This window comes from Gadus macrocephalus, chromosome 22, assembly GCF_031168955.1.
Source record: "Gadus macrocephalus chromosome 22, ASM3116895v1".
Lineage (NCBI taxonomy): Eukaryota > Metazoa > Chordata > Actinopteri > Gadiformes > Gadidae > Gadus > Gadus macrocephalus.
Genome location: NC_082403.1, coordinates 11873510 through 11890366, shown reverse-complemented (window position 1 = coordinate 11890366; position 16857 = coordinate 11873510). Strand labels below are relative to the sequence as shown.

The 16857-nt window shown below is 50.2% G+C and overlaps 2 protein-coding genes across 2 annotated transcripts; one reads left to right on the top strand and one right to left on the bottom strand.

Moving 5' to 3' along the window:
• Positions 1-954: 954 nt before the first annotated feature.
• creb5a (cAMP responsive element binding protein 5a) lies at positions 955-6247 on the top strand. The gene is made up of 4 exons (XM_060043259.1): positions 955-3253; positions 3617-3853; positions 4280-4388; positions 5189-6247. The coding sequence occupies exons 1-4, from the start codon at positions 2861-2863 to the stop codon at positions 5332-5334; spliced, it is 885 nt and encodes a 294-aa protein (XP_059899242.1). The 5' UTR covers positions 955-2860; the 3' UTR covers positions 5335-6247.
• A 991-nt stretch (positions 6248-7238) lies between these two features.
• tril (TLR4 interactor with leucine-rich repeats) lies at positions 7239-11119 on the bottom strand. The gene has a single exon (XM_060043258.1). It carries the CDS (start codon positions 10726-10728, stop codon positions 8068-8070), a length of 2661 nt encoding a protein of 886 aa, XP_059899241.1. The 5' UTR covers positions 10729-11119; the 3' UTR covers positions 7239-8067.
• Between the last annotated feature and the right edge of the window lie 5738 nt (positions 11120-16857).

The window sequence follows — 16857 nt, the reverse complement described above, 5'->3', positions numbered from 1 at the left end:
GACAGACGGACGGACGGACCGCTAGCCAACCTCCAAGCCAGACAGACGGACAGGCACTTAGAGACAGAAGGATAGAGTGGGCTGCACCGGAGATAACGCTGTCTATAATCTTGTCTATTCTCTTCTCTTCTATTGTATTATATTGTATTATATTTGCAAAGTCTTCTAGTGACAGCTAGTTTGTTGTTGTTGCTGTTGTTGTTGTTGGTGCTGTTGTTATTGTTATTGTGGATGGGTGGATTGTGTTGCTTGTGTTTTAAACTTCTGAATGAAACCAATAACTTTCCCATGAGTCATAAGCCTCCGCCTCTCAGACACACCATAGACACTCTATTATTGGTGCTGTGGATGGTGAAAACACATTGCTACTCATATGGACTACATGTTTTCACACTGCAACGCCCCTTTCTCCGTCCCTCTCCTCACACACACACACACACACACACACACACACACACACACACACACACACACACACACACACAGACACGCACACACACACACACACACACACACACACACACACACACACACACACACACACACACACACACACACACACACACACACACAGACACGCACACACACACACACACATGCACACACGGCACAGTGAAAATATCAATGTGGTGTGTCATCCAGCCTCCGGAGAAATCGTGTGATGTAATCATAGACCGCTGTGTCAAGGTGTGTAGTAAACACAAGTTGAGCTCACATGCCCTATCCTGTCTAGTTGCAGTGTGTGTTTGTGTAGCGTACGTTTTCATAAGTGCGGGTCTGTGTGTGTGCGTGTGTGTTCATGAGTGTGTGTGTCTGTGTGTGTGTTGTACGTGAGGTTGAGTGACAAGCGGGTTGGTTGGTAGAACTGGCACCAGCGCAGGGGTGACCTCATTCTTGGCTTCATCCTTATACCGCCCCCCCCCTCTCCCCCCCCCCCGTTTTTCCGTTGCTGAATGAATCAGAGTTAAAAAAAAATAAACTCGCTTAAAAGACGTTGTTGTCTAACAGGGAGAGATAGTATTTATATGGGAGGTGTAGGGTGTAGGGGTGATATCATGTTCCAAACATGACGTCTTTCAGTCTTCTGCTCTTCCTATTCACTCTCTTATTTGATCTCCCTTTCCCCTCGCACCTACTCTCTCCCTCCCTTTCTCTTTTTCTCCTTTCTTTTTCTCTCTCTTTCTCTCTCTCTTTCTCTCTCTCTCTCTTTCACTCCCTCTCTTTCTCTGTCTTTCTCTCTCTCCCTCGCTCTCTCTCTCTCTCACTACCCTCCCTCCCTCCCTCTCTTTCGCTGTCTTTCCGTTCTTCCCTCACTCCTTTCCTCCATCTCCCCTTTCCCTCCCTTGGCCCATTCCTCTTTCTCTTTTCATCTCTTTCCCTCCCTCTCTCTCTCTGTCTCCCTCCCTCCCTCTCCCTCCCTCTCGCCTGTCGGTCCCGTGCTAAGTGTGGGAGAAAGGTGAGATGAGTTTTAATTTAGCTCCTTACAGTCTGTTTAGTCAGTTGATATGAGGGCATGATAAAGTGTGAAACCGTCAAGCTGTGGAGCCCTCAAGCTTCCCATTAGCTCACATCGTCCCCTGGCCCCACCGGTCCAGCTCTACTGTTGTCCTCACGGGCCCCTGAACAGAGTCACATTAGAAATCATAGGATCTGGCCCCCATTTAGACTCTGCCACGGTCCTGGCATGAGAAGCACACTTGAGTATAGGGTTTATAAGAGGGCGATAGGAGGAATTGATTTGATACATTGGTTGCGAAACGGAGGCATGTTTCGTAGAGGTGTCACGGTAGGACGACACAGGTGTCACCCATCATACTAATTATGGGTCCGCTGCTTTTATCTACATGGACCAGGGTTATTGTGTACCATCCTCGTCTGTTAAGTCTAGTACCCGTGCCCTCGTGCTTTATAGTAGACCCATAATTAGTTTAATAAGCAACACCCGTGTCTGTTTTACAACGACGCCTCTGTGAAAAGATTCTGGCCTATAGATTGTTGGATGGAAGTGAGCGAGTGAATGAATGAGTGATTGAGTGAGGGATTAAGTGAGATAGGGATTGAGCCAGTTACTAAGTGAAAGAGAGAGTGAGGGAATAAGTGAAACATTACCAGGAAAATAAACCAAGTACAAGTTATTCTACTGTTTGTATATATAGTGACATCACCTGGCACCCATTCAAGGCAATCACACGCACTAATCAGGCCGCTGTCCCTGAGATTCAATTTTAGTGATTGATCGCTTTTCAGGCATTCCAGTGGTTGAGCGTGATGTAAACTAGGTGAAAATTAGATTTTAAGCATGGGTGCAATGGAATGTTCCTGTGGATACTTAAACTGTATCCATTTCATTCTACCAACGTAAACCGTGGTGTAGACTCAGGATAGTGTGACCCACACTGACACACTGCAGTAACGGAGGGTAGTGTGTCATTAGCTTGTCTCTGAAATCAAACAAGAAATGACCCATAACCGCTGAGGGGCAGTGCAAGACCACAAACAAAGAGAGTCTTTGTCAACAGTTATGGCAGAGAGAGTAGCCTAACCCACCACCTAATCTGATGTACCCTAGCTTCTCCCGATGTGGGTAAACACACGCACACAACCACCCATGCTCGTCTAATGCTACTAGCGATGGCGTCAGTGATGGGGCGGCAGTAGCTCAGGAGGTACAGCAGGTTGGCTGGTGACCGCAAGGTTGCTAGTTTGATCCCCGGCTCCTCCTAGCTGAGTGTCGAGGTATCCCTGAGCACGACAGCTAACCCTTACTGCTCCCGACGAGCTGGCTGTCGCCTCGCGTGGTTGACTCCGCCATCGGTGCATGAATGGGTGAAGGAGCGCGATGGATAAAAGCACCATATGAATGCGGTCCCTTTACCATCATCCTAATCCACCTTTTCTCCTCACCTTGCAGAGGGGCAAACCGACGCCGAGCCACCACCACCACCACCACCCCAACCAGCCGCAGCATCACGGCATGACGCCCGTCGGCCACATGATGGACGTGATGTCACAGCGGCAGCCGCAGATGCCCCCGCACCACCCGCACCACCACCACCTCCCCGCCGCGCCCCTCCCCTACCAGCCCCGGGGCCACGGCGCCCTGCCCGGGCAGCATCCCCTGGGCGCGGGCACCGGCCATCAGCTCCGCCAGCCGGGGAACGCCCCCCACAGCCAGCCCCAGCACTCGCCCCTGTCCCACCTCCACCACGGCCCCCTGCCGCAGCACGGGTCCCCCCTCTCCATTGCGTCAGAGGTGGGTGTGGTGATGTGCATTCAGGTCGATGAGCTCAGTTTATAGAATCAATTACTGGATTTTCTTTTTCTTCTCTGGGTTTGCGGGACGTTGCGTGTACAGGATGGGTCACATTGTTGGGGCACGTTGTTCTGGTTGATTTCCCGTCTCCCAGCCAAAGGTCCCGGGGTTTGAACCCAATGCCCACAGTCAACCTCTGAAGGCCTCCCCCACCTCGAGCAAGACGCCTGATCCCTAACTTGAATGCCCTAAAGCATCTCGTCTCAGTTTGAGTGGCTTTGGGTGGAAGCTAAACGACTCAACAGCACTGACATCTTTGTTTGTTTGTTTGTTTGTTTGTTTGTTTTCTGCGCCTTCCTCCAGCTCTCCCCGGGGTCCCAGCAGATGCATTCCCCCCAGCCGTGTCTGCCCCATCATGCACTGGGGCAGAGCGGGGGTCGCCGACGGAGGACCACGGAGCACGACCCCGACGAGCGGCGGCAGAAGTTCCTGGAGCGTAACCGGGCGGCGGCCACACGCTGCCGCCAGAAGAGGAAGGTGTGGGTGTCGTCGCTGGAGAAGAAGGCGGAGGAGCTGACACACACCAACCTGCAGTTACAGGTAGACACACACACACACACACACACACACACACACACACACACACACACACACACACACACACACACACACACACACACACGCACATGCACACATCTCTAGAGGTGCACACACAAACACACATACGCACACACTAGAGGTGCACACAAACATACACACACACACACACACACACACACACACACATGCATCTCTAGAGGTGCACACAAACACAGAAACACAAATGCTTGCATCTCTAGAAGTGCACATGCACACAACCACACACAAAGCAGTCTGCAGGTACATGCACAAACTCGCTCACACAAATACCACACGTAGGTAGACATACACACACCTGCATTCATGCACGCACATTCTCTATCCCTCTGTCTCTATCATGTGACATATCTCGTTCGAACATCATGCATTTACTGCGTCATTCCTCAGAACGAGGTGACATCACTGAGGTCAGAAGTGGGCCAGCTGAAGCAGATTCTCCTGACCCACAAGGACTGTCCCGTCACCACACACCAGAGAGAGACACAGGGTTATGCCAGTGAGTAGCCCAGTACTCCAACCCACCCCAACCCCAGTCATTACTGAGGCACACAACTGCAAACTTTTTTTAACTGTCTACTATTCACAAAAATGTACCATAATGGATCTGGAATACAAAGTAATGGAAGATCCACTTATGGTTAAATAACAGAGTTATACTGCACCTTAAAGAGCACGACTGTAAACTATTTCAAGGCCCGGATAGGGACTTAAAAGTCATTAATTTTTTGTATTACATCAAATGGACTGAATAGAATAGAATGCATTGCAACAATTGTTTATTTTTCCTGCTTGAAACAAACAGAGAAACGAAACATGGAACTAATTGTATATTGTTAAAACCGGGCAACCCCAATATGTTGAAATGGCCCATAACCAAAGAACTTGAACTGACTTGATCTGATGCAGCTAATAAAGCAATGTTTTGTAACACCTTGTGCAATAGAAAACATAACAAAGACACGCAACATGGGGTGCGTGTATTCTGATGGCATGTCACATTGATGTACTGCTCTATATATTTTTGTTGTATATTTCCCTGTACAGTTTTCATGTTTCAAAATAAAAAATACATATTTTTTTTAAATCTAAGCAGTCATGGGTTTTATGCATTCGTCATTTTTCTTGTGTGATTAGAATTTGCTCAGTCAGATATTAAAATGCTATTCATGGCAACCCAAGGTGAATGCAAAAACTGCCTTCCAGAACTGCTTGCCTCCGTCAACACTCACACCACCCATTATTAATTCATCCCACGGAGGATCAGGCCTTGGGTTGACCAGCTCTCTCTGTGTCCAGATGCAGGGCTGAGCCCGGGAGGAAGTCCCGCCCTCGCATGTCCCGGCTCTCATCGCGGGGCCGTTCAGCACAACAGCATCTCCACCTCCTCCACCCCCACCACGGCAGGAGGGGACACGGGGCACGACCACCACCCCGGGCGTTAGCCGACAGACGTCCACCTGGCAAAGGGCCCCGCCCCGGCCCCCCAGCTCCTCTGCTCCTTCTGACCCCCCCAGCCATGTCCCCAGCCAGGTCCGCCCTGTGGCCTCGGCCGTCCACACCCATGAACACACTGAACTGGGGGGAGGATAACAGAGTCTAGATTATGGGTGCGAGAGGAGCCAAGAAAAACAGGGGGGGGGGGGACAGGGAGAGAGGGTGGGACGGGGGGGGGGACTTGGCTCTGCCACATCCGGAACCAAATCTGTTTCTCTTGCCTGTGACAAAAAGAAAATGCCCTGAGTTGTGCTACTATTCCTGATCTGCTGCAATGGACACGTGGCAGTGGGGGGTCGAACGGGCGCTGAGGAAAATAGGTCTTTGATAGCGACAAGGCTAAGCTAAGCTTAGCTTGTTGTACGTGGACTGCATTGTATTTGGAAGCACAAAGCAAAAACTAGTAAGGCACTTTAACTTAGAATCTTTTTCTTGCTAATATCTTGCACTAATGTGTCCTAACAAGAAGAGAAATATCATGGTATTATGTAAACAACTTATTGTGTTTTTTTGTTTGTTTTTCAAAGTATGGGCTCAATAAGACATAAGCCTTTTTTAAAACACCCCCAGGGCAAGCTACAGAAGAAACAAACAAACTGTGTATATTGTATAAAAAAGTTATTTTTTTGTAGAGATGCCTTCATTCCCTGTAGCGTTGTAAATGAAAACGACATTTTTAATAATGGATTGTACAGTGGCTCTTTGTGTCACTTTAATTTTATAGAAAGTTCCTATTTTCATTCAAACTGACCCAAGCTTAACTCCAGCTTGTGCCCTGAAATACCCACACAGCTCTATTAAGGCTTCACTTTTTGTACTGTACAGACATGGACAATCAATTAAAATCACTTATTCTTGCTATGCACTTGTGATATATTTCTAACTGACACAGCCGTTTGATACAGGGCATGACCTAAACTGTGATTAAACGATTTATTTAAGTCTTTAAGCAACGCCCTCTTAATTTGCCCCGTCAATCTACTGGGAAACATGTTGATGGCGTGTAAAATGGTCTTGTCTGCCATCTGCTGACTAGTTTTATTATTGTTTGGTTGCAGTACTGGGCAGGAACTGAAAAGCGGCCCACTGCTTACTTTAAACGTATCTAGGTTAACTCAATACAATATGAATGGGAAAGCAGCAAGTCATATAATACTAAATCTAGGGACTTTATTTATCCATCTATAAATTGAGAGCAACTCTTTTTCTAAATGCCTTGAGGTCTCAAAGTACTTTGATTCTTGACCTAAGCTCATGTCCCCCGGCTGTTTCGGAGCGTAAGGACTTTTATATTTGTGTGTGTACGCCTGTGTGTGTGTGTGTGTGTGTGTGTGTGTGTGTGTGTGTGTGTGTGTGTGTGTGTGTGTGTGTGTGTGTGTGTGTGTGTGTGTGTGTGTGTGTGAGAGGGTGTGTGTGCGTGTGTGTGTGTGTGCGTGTGTGTGTGTGTGTGAGTGTCTGTGTGTGTGTGTGTGTGTGTGTGTGTGTGTGTGTGTGTGTGTGTGTGTGTGTGTGTGTGTGAGTGTCTGTGTGTGTGTGTGTGTGTGTGTGTGTGTGTGTGTGTGTGAGTGTCGGTGGGTGTGAAATATGGGAGGTTTGCCCGGTCTACTCAAACAAAGAGCCTTTAATTATTCCCAGACGCCATATTGTCATGTGCACACACCCACACACATGCACTCACACAAACATACCCCCCCCGCCTCCCCCACACACACACACACACACACACACACACACACACACACACACACACACACACACACACACACACACACACACACACACACACACACACACACACACACACCTCTCCAAGAGAGTTTACTGTTTGAGAGTGGATGTCTCGTATACAGAATTTCTGTGAAACTGTTCCACTTTATTTGATAAACATTAAATGTATTCCAAGCTTTATTATTTGTCCCCTTGCGGATCCATATGATGAAAACTCTCCATCTTATAGCGTGATAGAGTGCTACACTAAGAACACAACCCTACTTCTCATCCCTGATCACTTAAACAACATTCCAGTCACATTGTTGGGTATCTTTACTTCATAATAAAAATAGTACAAAGTAAAGTATGAAAGTACAAATAACAACAACAAGAAGTCCTGCCAACCAGCAGCCATCATTACGTGTATAACAAAATCGTATGAGAAATTATGAAGTCTTTGGTTTCAATACAAGCACCATAGTTGAAATCAGTTACCAAACATGCACAGTCACCCTCTAGCACTCACACAAAGCTCCCATGTTTAGAAACAATATGCAGGTGCCAGGAAATGAAGTATGATGAATCGGGAAGGGGTAGGAAGGGGAAGTCAGACGGATCGACTTCCTGTGCTGTCTGGTGAGGCTTAAGACTTTAAGAGCTGCCATAATAACAGGCCACTGGGATTGTCTCGCAGTCTAAAGCACCAACCAAACCAAACGCATGTCCCACATGTGGTTTTATTCTGCTCATTGCCAGAATAATACCATGTCCAACGCCATGACATTGTTCTCTGTCAATACGTGAATGTAGAATCCTGTGAAATAAAGACAAGGTAAAATACCCCAAAAAGATTGGAAAACAATATGCAACATCCCACTACCTAATGGCTTTACCACATGTCTCTCTCTGATCCAGTCCAGTGTTGCTCGGCCTGGCTGCTGCAGAACTGTTCCCCAGGGGGGGGGGGGGTTCTAGTCAGAGAACCTCTGCATGTTGCTGTCGCGGCGGGAGGTGCTGTTGTCGAGGAAGCGGTCGCAGGGGAACTCGATGAGGTCGCCCTCCTCCAGAGGCCCTAGGCGCGGCGGCCGGCTGCACTGGTAGCTGGTGAAGTCCGCCGCCGCCGCGCCCGCCGCCGCCGCCCCCGCCACCGCCGCCGCGCCCCCGCCCATCTCGTGGCGGTACGGCCGGCGGGACGTGTACATGTGCCTCACGTGCACCGCCGACCTCCGCCTCTGCTGCCGCCGCCGCAGGCTCCGCCCCATCCACACGGCGCCCACCAGCAGCAGCAGCGCCGCGTTCCCCGCCAGCGTCGCCGCGGCGATCAGGTGGAGGTCAGCCCAGCCCAGCCGCCCCCAGCCGCCGCCGCCGCCACTGCCCGCCGACGCGGCCCCGACCCCCGCCTCCGGGGGCGGGGTGACCACGCCGACGCAGTGGTCCCGGGGGGCCACCTGGCACACCGAGCCCCCCACCACCCCTTCCACGCACGCCATGTAGGTGACGTCCGGCGAGAGTTCCCGCAGGGTGATGGAGCGGGCCGCGCCGGGGGCGTACACGTAGCGGGGGAAGCGGTCGGGGGTCCCGAAGCGGTCGTAGAGCACCCTGTAGTGGACCTCGGCCCCTCCACCTCCCCCTCCGTACGCAGAGTAAGGGTGGTGGGCCCGGGTGGTCCAGTGGACCCGGGCGGTAGACGAGGTGATCTGGTCCAGCGACACGTTGGTGATGAAGTGGCGGTTGAACACGCACGGGTCGCTGATGAGGGGAGGAGGCTCGTCCTGATTGGCTCTCAGGAGGTCGAACCTCTCCAGCGATTGGACGGGAGCAGCAGAAGAGGGGGCCGAAGCCGGGGGCGACGGGGGGTCCGTGAGCAGGACGGGGCGGCGGGTGTGGCTGTATCCGCTGGGGGGGGATGTGTAAGGGGTCGTGGGGGCTGTGGTCCGGGACTGGCCGTTGAACCTGTGCCTCGACTTCGTACGTTTCCGACCTGCGTGTGACCTCGGGACGACGGACCCTCTGCTGGGTTGCTGTCTGGGGGAGGAGGAGTTTCGGGGGGGTGTCCCCTCGGTGGCTCCCGCCGGACCCCTTCGCTCTCCCGGGATTCCCTCCCTTTTCCTCTTCTCCCCGTCTCTCCTCAGCGCTACTGTTGGAGTGGTGCTGAGGTCCAACACAGCCGGGCTGGGGTTACCCCCTAATGGCCCTCTGGCTCCCTGGTTCTCATGACCCTCTACGCCTCCTCGCCTCCCCTCGCCCCCCTCCCCGGGCCTCACATCAACCCCCTCTCCCTCCCCCCTGTCTCCCACTTCCCTCTCCAGGACCTCCCCACCCCTGCTCTCCTCGGGCCTCGCTCGGGTCTCGCATATGTGGGTCCAGTTCCCCAGGGACAGCAGCTGGGAGCTGTTTACATAGTCCAGATATTTCCCCTTTAGAGTCGCCGGCTGACCGCACTGAATAAACACAGTCAATAATTTGCCGCGGGAATGCGCCGATGTGATCCACCGCTTGAGCTCCTCGAGGCGACAGTCGCACGTCCAGTTGTTGCCATGGAGATCCAGGTCGTAGAGAACGCTGTTGAGAGCAAAGCTGCCTCCCGACAGGCTGGTGAGCCGGTTGTCTTTCAGCTTCAGCACGCGTAGGTGTTTGAGTCGAGAGAAGGCCAACGCGTCCACGTTAGAAATCCTATTGCCGCTGAAGTCCAGTTCCTCTATGCGCTCCAGGGAGTCGAGGAGACCGGCGGGGATTTCCCCCAGCTCGTTGCCATCAATCAGGAACTCTCTGAGACCCGTCAGTCCCCTCAAAGCCCCGCCGCCCAGACGGGAGATCCGGTTGTTGCTGAGGGATAGTTTGGACAGCTTCTTTAGGTTCTGGAAGACGTGGTTCCCAATGTGCTGGATTTCGTTCTCAGAGAGCAGCAGCGTTGACAAGGCTCTCAGCTGAGAGAAAACTAACACATTGCGCAGGGACGACTGCTTGTTGTGCGCGAGGTTTAAAAAGCGCAATTTGGAGAGTTTAGAAAATGCATTTCTGTGGATGTGATGAAGCTGGTTGTATTCTAAATGCAAATAGTGCAGATTAGTCAAACTCGCAAAAACAGAGTCTTGCAGCAGTGCTAGTGAGTTGCCATCCAAGCGCAGTTTAACGAGGCTGTTTAAGTTGGCGAAGAGATCCGTGGTTATTGTTTCGATGCCATTATTATTGGTGTACAAAATGGTTAACTTCTTCAGGGGCCTCAACGTCTCAGGGGCTATTGTTGACAGGGAATTATGTCCCAAGTACAGCTCCTCTAGTTTAGAAAAGGAATCAAACGCACTGGGGTGAACGGCTTGTATCTGATTGAACTGCATGTTTAATCGCACGAGGTTACTGTACCCTTTGAAGTCTATCGCGGAGATGTTAGTGATGAAGTTTCCCCCGAGGCTGATGACCAGCACCTCCTCGGGAACTCCCGGGGTGACCCGGGGAACAGCGCGCAGTCCCCGGTTGGTGCACAAAAGGTGTTGCGCATGTTGACAGTCGCAGCGGTGCGGGCACGCGCTGCGGTCCCCCTCTCCGCCGACCAGTGAGGACGATATCAGACCCCCGAAAGACAACAGCAGAACGCATGCTGTTACCCCCACAAGAGTACAGCGGGTATCCATTCCCACGGCGTGTCCCCGGTCTCCTGTGACATGAGTTTGGTTTTCCTGGTTGTTCCTCAGGTGCAATCACTGATCCTCTTTTCAGTGCCACTGGAGGATATCAGGCGCGCGTCCATTATAGCTTCGCGGTGTATCGATGTTATACAAGCGTCGGTTTCCTGTGTGGAGTTGTTGTGTTAATTTATGCTGTGAACTCCTCCGAAGCCGTTTTAAAGAAATGCTCACCTCCCCGACGAACCGCCGTCCCCCAAGTGGTCATCTGCTGCAAATTACATATCCGTTTCACACACACACACACACACACACACACACACACACACACACACACACACACACACACACACACACACACACACACACACACACACACACACACACAGCACACGCACATGCGCGCGCGAACACATACACACACACACAGTTAAGGCATTTTGCAAACTCGCAATAGCAACAGAGAGAGAGAGAGAGAGAGAGAGAGAGAGAGAGAGAGAGAGAGAGAGAGAGAGAGAGAGAGAGAGAGAGAGAGAGAGAGAGAGAGAGAGAGAGAGAGAGAGACCCTCCCTTGCAATTCCAGGTTGTTGCCAAAACCAGATGTGGCCTACTTTTTTACGCAATACGAAATCCAACATTTAAAACCAATTCAGTTCCGATTAAGTAATGGAAAACACAGTAGGCCTATAGTATGGGGTCGGGCCAGCATTAATAGATTTACTAATCCGAGTTTTTTCTTTTTTACGCGCCTCACAGTCGCCGGGTGTCTATTTGGATGCGATCTTGGATATGGACAAAACAGACGGCATTATTTCCTTCCCACGCGGGTCCCTGGGGAACCCCGAACTTCACGTGTTCTCTCCTGCAGATGCGCGCCTGCAGCATTACGACGTTGAGGATTGGCAAATGGCTTTTCCATGTTTCCCTGTTTGAATATTCACTTTCAGCTCCAACCTTTCCACAAATATGTCTGCGCTCTGTGAAGATACGAATAGCCCATTCACTTTCTCACACACACACGGGCCCCAATCGTATTATTTAGACCCACAATGGCAACATAAGGATCAACACTGAACTTTAACCGTCTTTCATTAGCAACGGTCGTTTCTTGGAGACGCGAGTCGATGACAATGAACAAAGCGCACATGGTTCCCATTTCGACAAGAGGAATTCAGATCGTGATGAGTGCGCGAGTGTAGGTGTGTGTTAAGACTACTGAAGCAAAGTGCCAAATGAAAACTTCCTCCTGAATGTGGGAGGAATAAATGCATCTAATGCACTGTATATTCTGCACAAAAGATTGCAGATTTCATGGGCGCGTGTGCGTTTCATTGCCACAGTCCTTACAACTCACATGTATGCATGCGCACACAGACGCATCCTGGCAGAGACGAGTGATGCGGTGTGTTCCACCGCTGTGCATGAGGAACTCTGTCCAGACAGGACTGTCAAAGGGGACCGCTGTGATGGTGATGCTTCTCTATAGTCCTAGCATTAACCTCGCCATAATCACTTCATCGTCTGGCTTAGAGGGACGTATGGCATTCTGTGGGAGTGCCGATGTGATAGTATGTGATATGCAGCTCCCTAGGGACATCCCCCGTCTCCCTCTCTCTCTCTCAGGTCACTTCCTGCCTCGACCCCCACATCCACTCAGATCTCCCTCGCAACTTTCTTGACTTTCGGCTCTCATCCTCTATCCATCTCTCCTTTTTGTTATCTCATTCCACTGTCATGTCTCACACACACAAACACACGTGCACACACACGCACACACACACACACACACACACACACACACACACACACACACACACACACACACACACACACATACACACACACACACTAGTGCACACACACACACACACACACACACACACACACACACACACACACACACACACACACACACACACACACACACACACTCACACACAGCGAGGAGGGGTGTCACCAAGCTCAGGCAGCCTTTAGGTCTAAAGACATGCTGGGCCTTCTTTTCTTCAGAAAATTTGTGTTTTCGCCCCTCTGGGTGATGGGAGGAGTCTGGTGAGCATTACTGTTAAAGAGAGAAAAGAGAAGTACGATACTTCAGCAAAGCAAAGCAAAGGTGTCGTTTTTTCAGACTAAGTTTCAGACGTCATCCATGTTGAATCCAACACGACAGGCACAGGATAGCCCTGAGAAAGGGGATACAGACAAAGGGACAGATTGGGATGATCAAAGGCGGTTCCCTAGATTGGAAATTTGTTTGAGGAATCAATGAGGATAGACGAGTTTGTCAAACTGTAACGATTTTGCTCCCACCCCACTGACTATTGCTTCTATTCACCTGTGTTCAGGCTCCTAGTTTTAGCCCCGGTTCTTTGGTTCGGTGTATGGTTGTTTCTGTCTGCGTGTTGTCCCAACCTAAAGCTTCCTTTCGCACCTACCCTTATTCTGATCTCGGAATTTGGGTTCACCTCCCTGCGCAAGCCTTGCCAGAAGGAACCAGTGAAAAAATTAACCCAGCTTAGATGTCCACGTTCCTAGCAGCAACCACAGAGCACCAGTATGGCCTCATTGGCTGTATCCTGGAGAGGATCGTGGCACTCGCTCCCCAGCCACCAGCCCGCGCTCCCCATAGCTACCCAGCCATGCACACCGGCTACAGAGCCTCATTCCCCAGCTACCGAGGCTCGCTCACTGACTAACTAGCCACCCAACGGCGCACCCTGGCTAATGGCTACCTAGTCCTTCTCCACTGCAACGGAGCCCAACACCAACGCTACTCCCTCGCTACTGCTCCCCGGGGGCCCAGCCTTGCTCCCCATCTACCAAGCCTTACTCTCCACTCCCCTGCGACCCAGCCTGCTTCCCCCAGCCTCACTCCCAAGCTACCCAGCCTAACTCCCAGACTACCCGGCCTCGCTCCCAAGCTACCTGGTGGTGCAATGGAGGCTCCATGGCTGCCTGGAGGAACGCCTCCTTGTGTTGGGGTTAATGAAACGATCCTGCCCAAACCCCTCATGACAGGTTTTGGCTTAGTATCGTTAGTGTGATGTGTTGCGTTAATCTGTTTACCTGTGTTCTATGCATTTAAGTCCCCTAGTTTCCGTTTGTCAGTTCATTGAAGCCCTCAAGCCATGGCCTGTTAATCGCGCAAAGTAAAGCTTAGTTGGCCCCTCTAAACTCTGCATATTGGTTCACTTCCCTGCGCAAGCTGTGACACTAATCAATTCTGGCAATCAAATAAGCTTGCATGTGTGTGGTTCTGACTAAAGTTTGGACGCTCTAACATCAGCCTGCATTTTCAAGAAAATTCGTCTCGCAGCTGAACAGTTTGCGCAACCTCTCGAGAAACATCAACAGTGACAACATATTGTAATTTTAGCAAGCAAAAACAAAACCCTTGATGACCAAGACTGAATAACAAGGTCAGGGGTATTCATACAGAGGCTTGTCATGGGTGGCAAGGAGAAGGGGCTTCCCACTGATGGCCTGTTTGTAGATAATGGTCATGGAGGCACAGCCAGGGGGGTAAGATATATATAAAGCCACAGTGAGATCTCTGATCCCGGTCATGTGGTACTGGTGTCTGGGCCATAAGGGCTGACTTCAAGGGGTCGGGGGAAACGAGTTTGAGATACGATGGATGGAAGATATTCTTGGTAGAGCATGATGGATGGATGCAGCGAAACAGGGAGAGAGACAGTAAGGCTTTGGTTAACCAGACATAATTAAAGAGGTCCTGGGGATTCATACAGTGTGTGCTGGTCTGTGGGTCAGCCTGTGTGCCTATGTGTGTGATGAGACCATCAGTGTGTGTGTGTGTGTGTGTGCGTGCATCTGTGTGTGTGTGATCAGACTGTATGTGTTTCTGTGTGTAGGTGTGTGTGTGTGAGAGTGTAATCCGGCGTCTGGGGCTGGAGGGAGGGAGGCTATTAGATGACGGGGGCCGTGAAGGTAAGATGAGATAAAGATAAATATAGAGAAAGAATCCACACACAGATAAGGCACTTTAAGGGAGAGGTTTGTGTGTGTGTGTGTGTGTGTGTGTGTGTGTGTGTGTGTGTGTGTGTACGTGTGTGTGTGTGTGTGTGTGTGTGTGTGTGTGTGTGTGTGTGTGTGTGTGTGTGTGTGTGTGTGTGTGTGTGTGTGCGTGCGTGCGTGTGCGTGTGTGTGTGTGCTAAACTGCTTCCTTGAAGCTGGCCCAGAGTCAACACCATGTCTCCTCCTTCAATGAGACACATTGAAGGAGGTCACAAACAGGTCTGTCTATGACCACTGGCTTCACACAAAACATCAATCCAGTTTCAGCCTCCCTCCCTGTGAGTCCCACAGAAGCCCATCGGCGGGTCCACTGACATTTCAGACAACAAGAGAGCGAGAGCGGATGATAGTTTGTTTGTATGTGAGAGTGTAAGGAAGAGAGACACTGAGACAGAGAGAGAGAGAGAGAGAGAGAGAGAGAGAGAGAGAGAGAGAGAGAGAGAGAGAGAGAGAGAGAGAGAGAGAGAGAGAGAGAGAGAGAGAGAGAGAGAGAGAGAAGAGAAAGAGAGAGAGAGAGAGAGAGAGAGAGAGAGAGAGAGAGAGAGAGAGAGAGAGAGACCCAGTTCTGTCAGCAGATTTGAAGAGAATGTCTTGTGCAACATGTCTGTGCATGGGTTTGCGGGTGCATCAAAGAGCCGATCGCGGGATTCCCATGCGAACGTACCCGTGCATGTGTGCATGCGTTTCCTGCTGGTGCATGCGTACTGTTTCAATGTAAATGAGATGATGCCGATGATGCCGCAGCATATGTAGGTCACCTCGAAGCGTTATGTTTCTCTGGCACTGGCTTCAGGTGTTGGAATAACTTAGTGTTTGTTTGCGTGTGTGTATTGCTATAACGCCATTGGTCGTTTTTAAGCCAATGGGACTAACAGAATCAAAACTTTACTATCTGCAACCTGCTTATGAATACTTTTAGAGCTTGTTTTTAGAAATGAGATGCCCCACATTTGTTCATTAAAAACAACAAATTATATACAAATTAGGGCTATATTAATCGATATTGACGTAGATAGTCTACGTACATAGATAGTCCACACCTGTAGGAGGGTAGACATTCTGTATAGCACACAAATAGTTAAATCAGAACTTTGCCACAGAATATTTAAAGAAACACACACACAAAGACAGCGAGGTCGCAGGGCTGAGGGACTAATGAGCTGCCTAACAGAACGTTCCTCTCTAGCAGGAAGCCTGCTTATTGGAAACATAAGGGGGTCTCGGAACGATCTCCTAGGGGGGGGGGGGGCTCCAAGCGATGATGGCCATGTGAAAGCGCTGCGTTAATGTTACGCTACACAGCCGCTGCAGCATGTGACAATAACAGTGTCAAAGGATGAGAGTAAGCCGAGTATAAATGGCGGCTTTGTGCGAACAATTATACCCTCAACTGGTGGACTTAATAAATTGAGAGCTAACTGCTAACTCACACCACAAACAGATTGGTCTTGTCCATTGGTGTGTGTGTGTGTGTGTGTGTGTGTGTGTGTGTGTGTGTGTGTGTGTGTGTGTGTGTGTGTGTGTGTGTGTGTGTGTGTGTGTGTGTGTGTGTGTGTGTGTACGTGCCTGCACACTTCTGAAAGAGTGAGTCTGAAAATGACATGAATGTGTGCATTTTCTCATAGATAATAGAAGGAAAATTAATCATAGTGGATTGGTGAGGAAGCAAAAAAGACAACCCTGCAGGCCAGTGCCAGTGGAGGTCGGGGGAAAGAGAGAAAGAGAGAGCGAGAGAGATAGTCAGAGAGAGAGAGAGAGAGAGAGAGAGAGAGAGAGAGAGAGAGAGAGAGAGAGAGAGAGAGAGGGAGAGACGTTTACATGCAACAGCTGCTTGGGGTCATTAAGTGCTTTAGCTAAAGCTGGCGATCATAAACGTACCCACAAACATTAGCCAAGTGTGAGCGCATGTGTGAGTGTGTGTAATAGATAAATAGTTAGAGCTTGTGTTCAGAAAACAAGTGGTTCAATGTACGAATATATCCATAGATATATCTATGTGAGAGTGCACTTACATAGATAGTCCTCCGTAAAGATAAATGTATACGGAAGATGAGGTCAGAGAGAGAGAGTAAGAGAGACAGTGTCTGGCCTGTACGTTAGTTT

Coding starts and splice junctions, on each gene's coding strand:
- creb5a (XM_060043259.1), top strand. CDS start 2,861: ATGCGGTCCCTTTACCATCATCCTAATCCACCTTTTCTCCTCACCTTG. Junction 3,254..3,616: donor CCCTCTCCATTGCGTCAGAG/GTGGGTGTGGTG, acceptor GCCTTCCTCCAG/CTCTCCCCGGGGTCCCAGCA. Junction 4,389..5,188: donor AGAGACACAGGGTTATGCCA/GTGAGTAGCCCA, acceptor CTCTGTGTCCAG/ATGCAGGGCTGAGCCCGGGA.
- tril (XM_060043258.1), bottom strand. CDS start 10,728: ATGGATACCCGCTGTACTCTTGTGGGGGTAACAGCATGCGTTCTGCTG.